Genomic DNA, 11,699 nt, shown 5'->3' on the forward strand with positions numbered 1-11,699 from the left:
AGTGTTTATCGCTAAAATAAATGTATGGAAATGTGTGATACATTTTTATACATGTTTGATAGACCTGGGTAGGCGACATATGACGGTAGACCTCACGCTATAGTAGCACCGTGTTATGTAGTTTACATCAGAAAACATTTACCAATTGTCATTAACTTCAGAGCATATAACAAAGTTTGATTTTCTGCAGTTGTTGACTGTGGCCGTGTCCCACCCATACCCCGAGGGTCAGTCCATTATGCCAATGAAACTACTTTTCTTTACAGTCTTATATCCTATAAGTGTAATTTTGGATATCGTCTGGTTGGCGACAGTGTGCGAAGGTGTCTGGAAGATGGTCACTGGGGTGGAAACACCCCTTTGTGTGAAGGTTGGTGGGATACATTACAAAACTGTATTATGAAAATTAAAGTAACTATTAATATATTATATGTTTTTACCAAGCAATGAGTTCCTAGGTTTCAATATAATTTCCTTGCTTGCAAAGCATTGTGAAAAGTACCCGAGTCTTTGTAAGTGTTAAGGGAAGAATTAATCTTACTGTGACATCTCTTCATCTGTTTAGACATTTCATATATATATATATATAATGAAATATATACTTCAAAAAAATTTAAAAGTTGTTTATTAAGCTATTTATTTAGATGAAAAATATATTTGAAATTTTAGCTGTTTGATGTAATTCCTATAAAGACTCCTTGTATAATAATTATATTCACATTATGTTTAATCTTGAAAACAAATTCCATGTTTCAACGGTTGCTGGACTTGTATCACACAAGTCGCAACTCCAGAGAGATATTTTATGGTTTTAGTAATTTTTGTTTTTGCTTCTAGTGCTATAGCTTTGGAGAAAGAACTGTAATTAACCTTGGTATAAATATGTTTCGAAGAACTTCTTATCTACAACTGTAAACAACAAATGTATGTATATTCAAAGGGTTATTATTGTTCGGAGAACTGTAAGCAGCTTAGCTATTACTTAAACACTATGTTAGGCCTGCTACAGTGAAATATTTCACCAAGGTGTTTGATAGTTTGCTCAAATATTTCTTTTACTGGAATTCTAATCACAAGGATTTGAATTTTCTTGGTTTTGTCAATATTTTCTGTAATTTCCAGAAATTCGTTGTCCTGTTCCACAAGTGCCACGTAATGCTACAGTTGTTTACAGTGGCAATGACCGGTCTTCAGCCGCTTCCTTTAAGATAGGAGCTAACGCTCAGTATCGATGTGTGGAAGGCCATGTTCTAAGGGGAGTATCATTACGAAGATGTCTGCAGACGGGAGAATGGAGTGGTGAAGTACCTTCATGTCAATGTAAGTGATTATAATCCTGAATTACAAATGCAGTAATTAAAAGAGATAAAATGATTTGTAACACTAGCAAATACAAATATGAATATAGTGAAATTCAAACTATAGTCATGCAGTTACTAGATGTAACAACTAGATGTAAGAAATTCATTATATATTTTCAAACTCTACTGGTGTACTCGATTTGAGGTGAGTGCTGCATTGTATATTTTTGATGGTCATCAAACCTGTCTATGATAATTATAGTTTGTTTATTTATTATTATAAATATGAATTTTACATTTTATCATTTCTTAATCTTTATTTCTAGATGTGGATTGTAGATTTCCCTTTCCAGTGGCTCATGGACACTGGTTACTCCCCAATAATTCAACATTCTATGGCATGTCAGTGGAGTATGAGTGTGATGAAAACTATAAAGTTGTTGGACCAAGCCGTAGGCTTTGTTTAGACAATGGAACGTGGAGTGGTCAAGATCCTCGATGTATAGGTGATTAAAGATTGATAGAAATAATAATAATAAGAAATCTGATCTTCAGAGTAAAGTGTGGCAGTACGCATTAGAGTTTCAATAATCCAGTTCGTTCTCTCACTCTTATATTTCTTTTCTTTTTATGAAGAAGGATAGAGAGATTCAGTGGCAACTATGAAACGTTCACTGCCGAGAATGTTTTAGAGAATATGTTTTTGTATAATTAAATAATTTTCCTAATTCAGTTACATGGTGTGTCTAGTTTGGAGTAACTTCGTTCATAAATCCTAATGTATGAGTGATAATATAATAATTAAGTGATAATTGGAAAATATATTTGATGGAAATAATTACTTGCCTTGTAATTATTGTTGCTTTATTATTGTTGTAAAAAGTCCATATTATGCATTATTGTAGTCAGTAATTTTTTATGATAAAGACCTTATGATACAAACTTAGTTCTTCAGGCCCATATTGTTGTAAAATGTACTTACATAAAGTTTGGGTTATTGTTCTTATAAATTTGCTAGATTTTGCACGAACAAGATCTTTTTTTTTTGTTAAATCTTGAGATCTGATATTTTTTGGGTAATATATAGTGTTATAAAAAACATTAAAAAGTTCATTCTTTTAAATAATTACACATGAAAGGTACCTATGACATTGAAAAATAATGGTTCCGTTACACAAAAATATTTATATAATGTTTCAGAGATCTCTTGTGGAGTTCCTGATACGCTCGACACAATGACCTTTGTAGATGGCAGTGTTTTTACTATTGGACGAATGGTTGTGTATTCATGTATTAAAGGTTATGAGGTGATAGGTGAAAGTATACGTTCTTGTCTGAAGAGTGGCCAGTGGTCGGGACAGACACCATTTTGTCAATGTAAGTATTGAACAAGCTAACAACATATTATATTTTTAAACATTAGCTGGTAAAATTAATGTACGATCACAGGTTTATCTATATCAGTGGTTCTCAAACTTTATCATAGATAGCATCCCCAAGCTTAAAAAAAAACAGCTGGCAAGAGAAATAAAAACTATTTGTGATATTTTTCTCTCTTTTTTTTAATATTATTTTTTAGCAACTTTTTTTTCAAATCCCCAAACCTTTCTTTTAAAAAATTTACACACAGCTGGTGCATTCCCCTGACTCGCTTGTGTTCCTTCCTATGAGGTGAGGGCATAAGTTGAGAACTGCTGATCTATATATAATAATTTGGATTTACAGGGCTTGCTCAAGTGTTTTCCATCGTCAAATATTGTTTCGTATAATTTCAGAACTTTTTACTAAATAAAATTTTATTTTGACAAGTGTCTAAATTCATAATGGACAGGCTTGTTTTTTAAATTAGAGATAGAAAGAGTGAGAATACTTGGTATTAGCAACGTTCTGTTTTTTTTTAAGCTAATGTTTATAAAGGTTTTAAGGTGTTAATATGTAAACTGTTTGATCTCTATTGTTTCATATTTCTTTGAAGTGATTGACTGTGGCCAGCCCACAGTGGTGACCAATGGAAGGGGTTTTCTGATGAATGGGACGACAACGTATAAAGCAACTGTTGAGTACCAGTGTCTGCCAGATTTCAGAATGGTTGGAGATCCTGTGAGACAGTGTTTGTTTTCTGGTAACTGGAGTGGCCAAGAGCCTAGATGCATTGGTAAGTTTTTTTAAATTAAGTTTAATATATAACCAGGAGCTTAAAGGTATTATTTAATAGTAAAGGCTCCTACATTGGGTTAGTATATGACTAGGGGTGTAGCAATATTGATATTTAGTTATTTACATTGAGTTTATTAATCAAGCAAGAAGCTAGGTGTATTGTTTAGTGGTAAGTTATTTTATTTCATGCTTAGTATAAAAACAGAACATGAAAGGTGTTGTTAAGTTGTACAACATTTTACATCAGGCTTAGTATAAAGCTAGGACCTGAAAAACGTTGTTAAGTTGTAAGACATTTTACTTTAGGCCTAGTATAAAGCCAGGACCTGAAAGGTGTTGTTAAGTTAAGATATTTTACTTTGGGCTTAATATATAAAGACAGGGCCTAGTCAGTATTTGTATTGTAGGTAAAAAGATAGAAAAACCACTCTGGTCTGTTACGTAATTAAAAGTATGATCTTCAGAAACGACTAGCTTGTTAATTATAAGTGGTATGTAGTATGCAGATCAAGTTATAATGTACAAACTAAAAATATCTTTAAAGAAGATATAGTGTTCCACTCTACTGTAGGCCTGAACTTTGCAACCATACATGGAATTGTTTAAGTGTGCTTCACAACTCATAGGTCAACATTTATTACGAAACATGACTGCCATAATGAACATAATAGAAAAATCAATTTTTAAGTGAAATTTATGTTTTATTTGATATTTTTAGATATTCCCCCAAGTCCAGACCCAAATGAAAATCTTGTAAATGGAGAACGTAAGTTATTTGTTTTTTTCAAAATTGTATTACAGTGATGAAATTTGTACCAGTTTAACAGTAGTATGTATATATACAGATATAAGGCCTTTTTAAAAGTCACCATATCATGTAAAAATTCAAATATACTGTTACGTCTCTGGTCGTTTGTTAATTTTTTGTAGAAATTCTTTCCGAGAAACTTCAGCGATACAAGTCTTTTCTTAAATAAAACTAGTTTATTCTTTCTCAGTTCAACTCTGCAATACACTTAATTTCCACAGTATCTTTAACTTAAACACACGCTATAATTCACAACAATTCACGCACTATACTTACGTCACTACCGCACTTGACTCAATTGTCCGTCTCTATCTCTCTCTCTGTCTGCAATTCAATTCCGATTAATTGTCTCGCTTTATCTGGCGCACTTATATACAAGAATAGAGGGTGCTTAGCAAATACTGGATTATTCGTGATGTTTCCCGATCCTTCTAGAATCTCATGACATGTTACTAGTGTCACGTGACTTCCGCTGTCGTAACAATACTATCAGAATCATTAATAGTTAGCTTTATTTGCATGATATGTACTCACCATGTATCCAAATACTTTACCTTCTGCTGTGTAGCAGTTGGTGTCATTTCTGATCCAGTTTGTGATGTAGAAATTTCAAGATGATAGCTAATACTTTGCTTTATATGTTATAGATTTTTCTGAAACACTTTTATGTTGTTTGAAGTCTAAATCAAAGCTTACGTTTTTATCATTTAAACTAAATTGTACAGGAGAGTAAATACAGAAAAAAATTTCAAGAATAAGGGTAAAGTATAGCAGAAAAGTGTTTTAATAATTCATTCCATTGTCATTACTCCCAAGTGGCTCCGTGGTAAGTCTGTCTAAAGGCTTATAATGCTAAAAAGTGAGTTTCAATACCCATGGTGGGCACAGAATAGATAATTAATTGTGTAGTGTTGTGCTTAAACAAGATTGAGATCAAGATAACTTTTACTGGTTTTGATGAAGAAGAAGGAACCATACTTTTAATGGTTGACAGTATTCTAATGGAATGACAAATATGGACTCTTGATAAGGGTAAAAAAGCAGTCCAAATCATAACTGTTAATGTAACTTATTCTTTGCTGGGATTGAGAAAACTTTGGTTTTGTATTTGCAAATGACTTTACTGATACATACAGTAACAATTAGAGTAATAATTCTTATTTATCTTTGAAATAAGTTGTTTCATTCACTCTCCATGTGACTTATTTTTTCTTTTTTTTTCAGTTTCAGATAGCCAGGCTGATGCTGACCGATCCAAAACTATAGGTATCGAACGATTTCCTGTTATATTATGTTGTCATTTATTCAGTGTAGTGATAACTCGTGCTTTAACAGTCATATTAGTATTTCTGTGTGATGTCATATGAACAGGTTAGATAATAATACACAATTCACCAGTAGTTCCATGTTAGGTTTGTCATATCACACTACCATACTTATAAAATAGGTATAAACTGTAAAGAAGGGGAAAAAACTGTTGTTATTGTAATAGAAAATTAAATTCAATTTTTGAAATGAAAATAGAATCAAATATGTTGAAGCAAAAGCCAAGTAACTTATGGGGAATAAGGCATGATATACAGTCAACATTCTTAGTTAAATGATTTAAAATTGGAGTTTAAATAGAATTAATTGTATCACAATTTGCCACATACTGTATGTTTTTGCTAATTGTGCTACTAAAAATGCAAACTTTGAGTTTATCATCACGCACATAGGGGACATTTCCACTATAGAGGGAAGCACCCACTTTGACTTCCCTATAAATTTTGATATGTTTATGATTTCCCTGACTTTAACTGAGCTCTTGATCCACAATAGTGACTCACTATAAAGAGATAAAAATGCTAAAATGAATTTGGTAGCTGAAGAGAAAGAACCAAAATTATAAGTTAAAGAGATTAAGGTAAAAACAGGACATATAAGCTGTTCATTAATAGTATCTGAACGGGTACTAAAAATTCTACTCGGATGAGTAATTCGGGCGGGTATCCGTGTGCCCGATCACTATAAACACAATGGTTTCTAACATGCAGAAGACAAGATGATATGAACCATGATTACACACAGTTTAAGTTTATTTCATGTGCAATGTTGTCTATTTTTCTATAAAAAACATATCTAAAACTGATGATAATAAAAATTTATGAATATTTGACTGGAAAAGTAAAAGAAAACCATAAATGATATAATTATATATAAAAGACGAAAACGAAGTCAACCCCGCAACTTTTTGTGGCCTGCAAAGTATAGGCTACTGTATGTATTCTCACATGAGGTTCTGAAAGAAATTCTAATAAACATCTCCCCATTTTTGAACTTTTCACCAATTAGTAACGAGCACCAATTTAGTGGTCATGAAATTAATATCATAATATAAAGCTTCCAACTGTTTCTTCGATTGGCTATTATTAACTTATTGATATTGGTAACTGGTAATGAAACAAAGAAATCTTTTACAGTTAACCCTGGCTGACTCTCATGACACAATACCCACACTGCACAGGCAATATTTGTGCATGACAATGACAATTATGTTGTATTTATATACATTTATGTATGGATGTTACGGCATCTACAGCCACCTGTCATTATAATACACATTGAGAGATTATAAGACTGCTGAGTGCACCTGCACTATACGAAAGGTTATCACAATCAATGGGTGGAGCTTACCTCAAATATTTCAATAACAAGACTTTGATAATTTCCCATTAAGATTTGAATGCAAGTTTTTTCTCCCTTAAGTTGCAGTGAAATGAAACGACTCTACGACAATGATCGCCGCATCCTAATACCTCAAATTATGATCAGCAGCAGCTAGCTACAGTTGAAACAAGTTAAACCAGTTATACAAAAATGTAGAAACTTTTGGAAGTTCATATTTATATGGATACAATAATTTACAGTATTTACTGTTACAAATCACATAGTCATCAGGTTTGAAAGTTTCCTGTGAGTGATAAGCCTCATTTTTGTCCTAGAATGTCATTCATGCCATACTACAACATGGCAGTAACCACAAACTGGCTGTATGTAGTGAATCAGCCGATAATCATTTAACAAAGAAAAATTTAAAATGGACAATTCAAAATTTGATGTTTACTTAATTGATTCTTTGTCTCCTATATTTGCTTTTGTTAATGGAAGAGGTAAAAGTTAGTATGGTATAAGCAAGTTTTGAGGGTACAATGAATGGTTGAATAACTTGATTTATAAGATACTCGAGGATTTTTGTACACTGTTAAACTTAATGATCAATGACTTGCTAATCAATGTCACTGGCCCACCACTAGAATTTAATATGGTTAAAATGGTTAAGGGAAGGTAAATCATCCTCAGATGGACTTAGCTTTTCCATCAATCCGTTGAGAATGGGATAAGTGTTGGAAATAGCGTTCATCATCACAAAGATTTTTGGCCTGGTAGTGTGTTTGATCACCTATTAAACCTGGGTCCTTGATTACCTGGACAATGGTACCTTTCAACTGAATAAGCCTCTTCAGCATTAGATACACTGAGTTCCGTCATGTTATCATGTCCTGTATTGGCTGGAATGGTGAAGTGCATGGGTTCTTCTCTTTTTGCTTTTCCTAAAGCACAACCCATGCAGGGTTGTATTTGTGAAAAAAAGCCAACCAAGGAATGTGAATTAGATAGCATGTTAGACACTGTTCTAGTTTGTAGTCCTGCTTTATTTACTAGTTGAATTGTATGTGCAAAACATGGTACACTGTAAGAATCCATTCTAAAAATTGCTAATGTTACATTGGCAGCATTATCATGTACATCTGTGAATATGTCTTGAATGCCCCAGTCATCTGCCACAGCTTGTAAGTCTCTGGAAATATTTTCTGCAGTGGGGCATTTGGTTGTCACATTTGTTTCCCACTCTGTAGTCATACCATGCACTGAGACTGCAAGTTATGCAACGTTTCTTGCTAATTTCCAGTGATCAGTTGTAAAGGAAAGTACCAGAAGGCTGCATAGCTCATCCCTTATTTCATTACACTTAGTGTCGTACAAACGAACAACATTTTCGTGAATTGTTGCATTGCTTGGAACATGATATTTTGGTTCCATGAAGTTCAAAAACTTTCAGAAGGAATGAATACTGACCATTGATAAGGATCTCAAGTCCTGATAAATAAGTCTATTATTTCCCATTTACATTGTGCTGAATATGGTCAACTTTCTGTTGACAACAAGGGATATTGTACAGATGGAGCCTTGCTTTTACCGTAACTCGTGTCCTGGATCAATTCAAGATTCAGTTTTTCTTTTTAGAAGCCATTTGATATGCATTGAGAGACTTAAGATTGCTTAAAAGAAAGCGACAAATAATTTTTTGGTATACTATCAAGTCAAAAGCCTAGCAAGTAATGTCAAAGTGTTCAATGAAAATAACTGCCTTTTATGATATATTGAATGATATATTGCGTTTTTTGTGGTTTCAACATCTTGAGCCAAGTTCTCCATGTAATTAATCAAAAACTAATCACTGCAGTGATAAGTACAAATACACCATTTGGCTCCATCCCCTGACCATTAGTCACATCTACTCTTAAGTAATTATTCCTACCCACAAAACTGACCTTCAAAGAAGGCAATGGAGAAGCTTAGGGAAAGAAGAATGAATCTGTGTCATATCTGTCACTAAATTCGTTTTTTTAAACAATTCATTAAAGAAGTTATATAACCCTTTCCATATGGGTCAAAAGCCATGTCATTGCGTTTCTTGACTCCCATTCAGAATTTTATTTAACTACTATTTTATTAATTTGTCAATAACTTTGGTATCAAACTGTAGATTATAATTCAATTTTAATAGTATACATTATTTAATATCTTGATTTAAAAGTAAATATTAAAAAAGAACATCAATTTTTGTTTGTCACGTGGTATGTTGAATGCAGCACTGGTTCAAATTAGATGTTTGTGATTTAGGAACTCAAATTATTGATATTAACAAGCTATAATATAAAATAAGAACCTCCTGTCATTTCTATTTGCTGAGATATCACTCATTTTCTGAATCAGAAACAGTGGCTCCTCTCACCTCTTTCCATTTTTGGAAACACTCCCTTATATACTCTTACTTCTGTCTATGGAATGTGAATAACAAATCGAAAGCTCAGAATGTCCCCCTAGTGGCTTTCTCAGCCATTTTCAAGTATTACGACATCTCATTTTTTTTTATACAAATCTTCAAGCTGGTAAGGTGAGACTTTAGTCTGTTTGAAATTTCATATTTTTTAGACCCAGATACAGCTTAATTACTAAGCTTGATAAATTATAGTGGAATTCTGTGGTATCAATGTAGTAATTTATGATTTTTTGGTTGTTCAATTGTATATATAAAACCTAAAAACAACTATTTCATTTCATATTCTCCATGTGGAAAATTTTAATAGGCTTAGCATCCTACGACAAGCAGCAAATGAGTACAAAGGTCGTAACTAACAAGATAATTGTATACTTTACTTCTTTATTTACTGTTCTATGTTTTAAGAAAATATGTTTAAGAACTTATTTCCAAATATTAATAATCTATATACATATATTATGTATAATAATTGAAATGTGACTGTATTTTACAAAATACTAGTCCACTAAAACAAAGGCAAGACAAGTCACTTTGTAAAGAGTAAAGGTCAGTTTTATATTATTGGATACGGTAACATGAGTGCATGTGAGCCACATCATTGTAACTTCTGTATTGTTAGCCAGGCATGGCTGAAAGGTGAATATAATAAAAATAATATATATAAATGTATAATGTTATGAGATTTAAGCTACTTAGTCTAAGCAGTTGTGTTTTCATGTTATAGTTTGTGTTCATTCTAGAATGAAAAACATGTAATTTATATTTATTTCCTAATTTGTTTTGGTGGTTACAAGATCAGTCAAATAGACAGAACCCATACAGAGATTTGTTATTGAAAATAACAGATAAAATATAAAGATTTTTCTTAAGAAATGTTTGATAACTATCTGGATGTTATAAAGATTTCACATGTGACAATTTGAAAATTGTCACATGCATAAAAGTATTTTAAATCTGAAAATGAAAAGCATAAATTAAAGAATTAAAAATGAACATTTTAAGTTTTACCAGAGCCATTATCTCCTGGATTTGGTCTCTGGCTAACAAGTTTACCTTAAAAAAAAAAAAAAAGCCAAAGCAGAAATTAAAGAATTAAAAATGAACATTTTAAGTTTTGTATATCACTTGAGAACTCAAAAAAATTAAAATAGATAAAAAATTAAGTATCAGTATTTCTTTATTAAAAGAGCAATGTGTCTCGTACTTTTGGTTAAAAGTGTCTTGTAGACATAGATTTTGTAATCACATTTAGGTGTCCATTCACAACTTGTAGCACCTTAACTTTAGTATTTGAGGATGAGTATGCTCATCCGATTAAAGGTGTATGCTGTAGCCTTAATTAAAAAATAAAGTATCTGAAGCTCTTTAGTGTCAATTACTTAAAACTTTTACAAATAATTATCGTAGGAATACAAATATACTAAATTGTTCATAGTATATATATATACACCCTACAAAGTTAGTTTAAGTATCATAAACCCTTTTTTTTGTTGTTGTCTACAGGGATTGCTGTGGCTGTTGGCATTGGTGCTGTCTTAGTTCTGGTTATAATTATTGTTGTTGTTTGTATCAAAACGTAAGTAACAGTATTAAGGCTAAATTATTCTGATGTACTAAATGTTTATGAATTTCATTCTGATGTTTAATATTTATATTTTTAAAAGAATTTGTTATTTTATAGTCAAATTAGAAATCCTACTTTTGTGTCATTAAATTATTTAAGCAATTTCTTTCAATTGCAGCAAATATGCCTGAAGAGTCCAGTAATGGGCAAAAGGCCGTGCCAGCATTGAATGTTGCAGGTTTAGTTTTTGAAAAACTACATGTACTTTTGTATAGTTACATTAAATTTTCATAACAGTGTAAGAGAATTGTTACTTGATCTAGAAATTGAGGAAAACCTGATTTTGTGATGTAAATAATTGGCATCAGCACTTTTTTGTTGTTGTAATGGTCAGGATGAGTTATCTTCATGGGACTTAGTTTCCTGATGGCTCAGTTAACAAACTATGAATGAAAGAGTCCAGGTTAGCTTCCAAATTCAGTGTATTTATATTCAGCTGCTGAGGATATTCTGAATTTTGTAAATATTAAATAAACTAACTGCTGCGTACATGTTTGACTCAGTGTGTTTTTTTTGCTATATTGTTATGACAAAGAAAGTCACGTGACGCTGGTAACACGTAATGAGTTCTAGAAAGATTGGGGAACATCACAAATAATCCAGTATTTGCTAGGCGCCCTCTATTCTTGTATATAAGTGTGCCAGACAATGAATCAGGGATAGAATTGCAGACAGGCAGAGATAGAGACGGTACAATTGATT

General features: G+C 32.1%; 1 protein-coding gene across 1 annotated transcript in view; it reads left to right on the top strand.

Annotated features, from left to right (window-relative positions):
• Positions 1–11,699, top strand: part of LOC106471454 (sushi, von Willebrand factor type A, EGF and pentraxin domain-containing protein 1-like) — a gene marked incomplete at its 5' end in the record, with an annotated part of 53,785 nt that overhangs the window by 37,329 nt on the left and 4,757 nt on the right. Inside the window, 8 exons of the mRNA XM_022400071.1 lie at positions 191–370; positions 1,123–1,320; positions 1,628–1,807; positions 2,502–2,678; positions 3,277–3,456; positions 4,177–4,224; positions 5,491–5,532; positions 10,877–10,949. Of these exons, the coding sequence (XP_022255779.1) occupies positions 191–370; positions 1,123–1,320; positions 1,628–1,807; positions 2,502–2,678; positions 3,277–3,456; positions 4,177–4,224; positions 5,491–5,532; positions 10,877–10,949 (1,078 nt within the window). The remainder of the gene's footprint in view (positions 1–190; positions 371–1,122; positions 1,321–1,627; positions 1,808–2,501; positions 2,679–3,276; positions 3,457–4,176; positions 4,225–5,490; positions 5,533–10,876; positions 10,950–11,699) is intronic.

Source organism: Limulus polyphemus, unplaced genomic scaffold (assembly GCF_000517525.1).
Source record: "Limulus polyphemus unplaced genomic scaffold, Limulus_polyphemus-2.1.2 Scaffold4633, whole genome shotgun sequence".
Classification (NCBI taxonomy): Eukaryota; Metazoa; Arthropoda; class Merostomata; order Xiphosura; family Limulidae; genus Limulus; species Limulus polyphemus.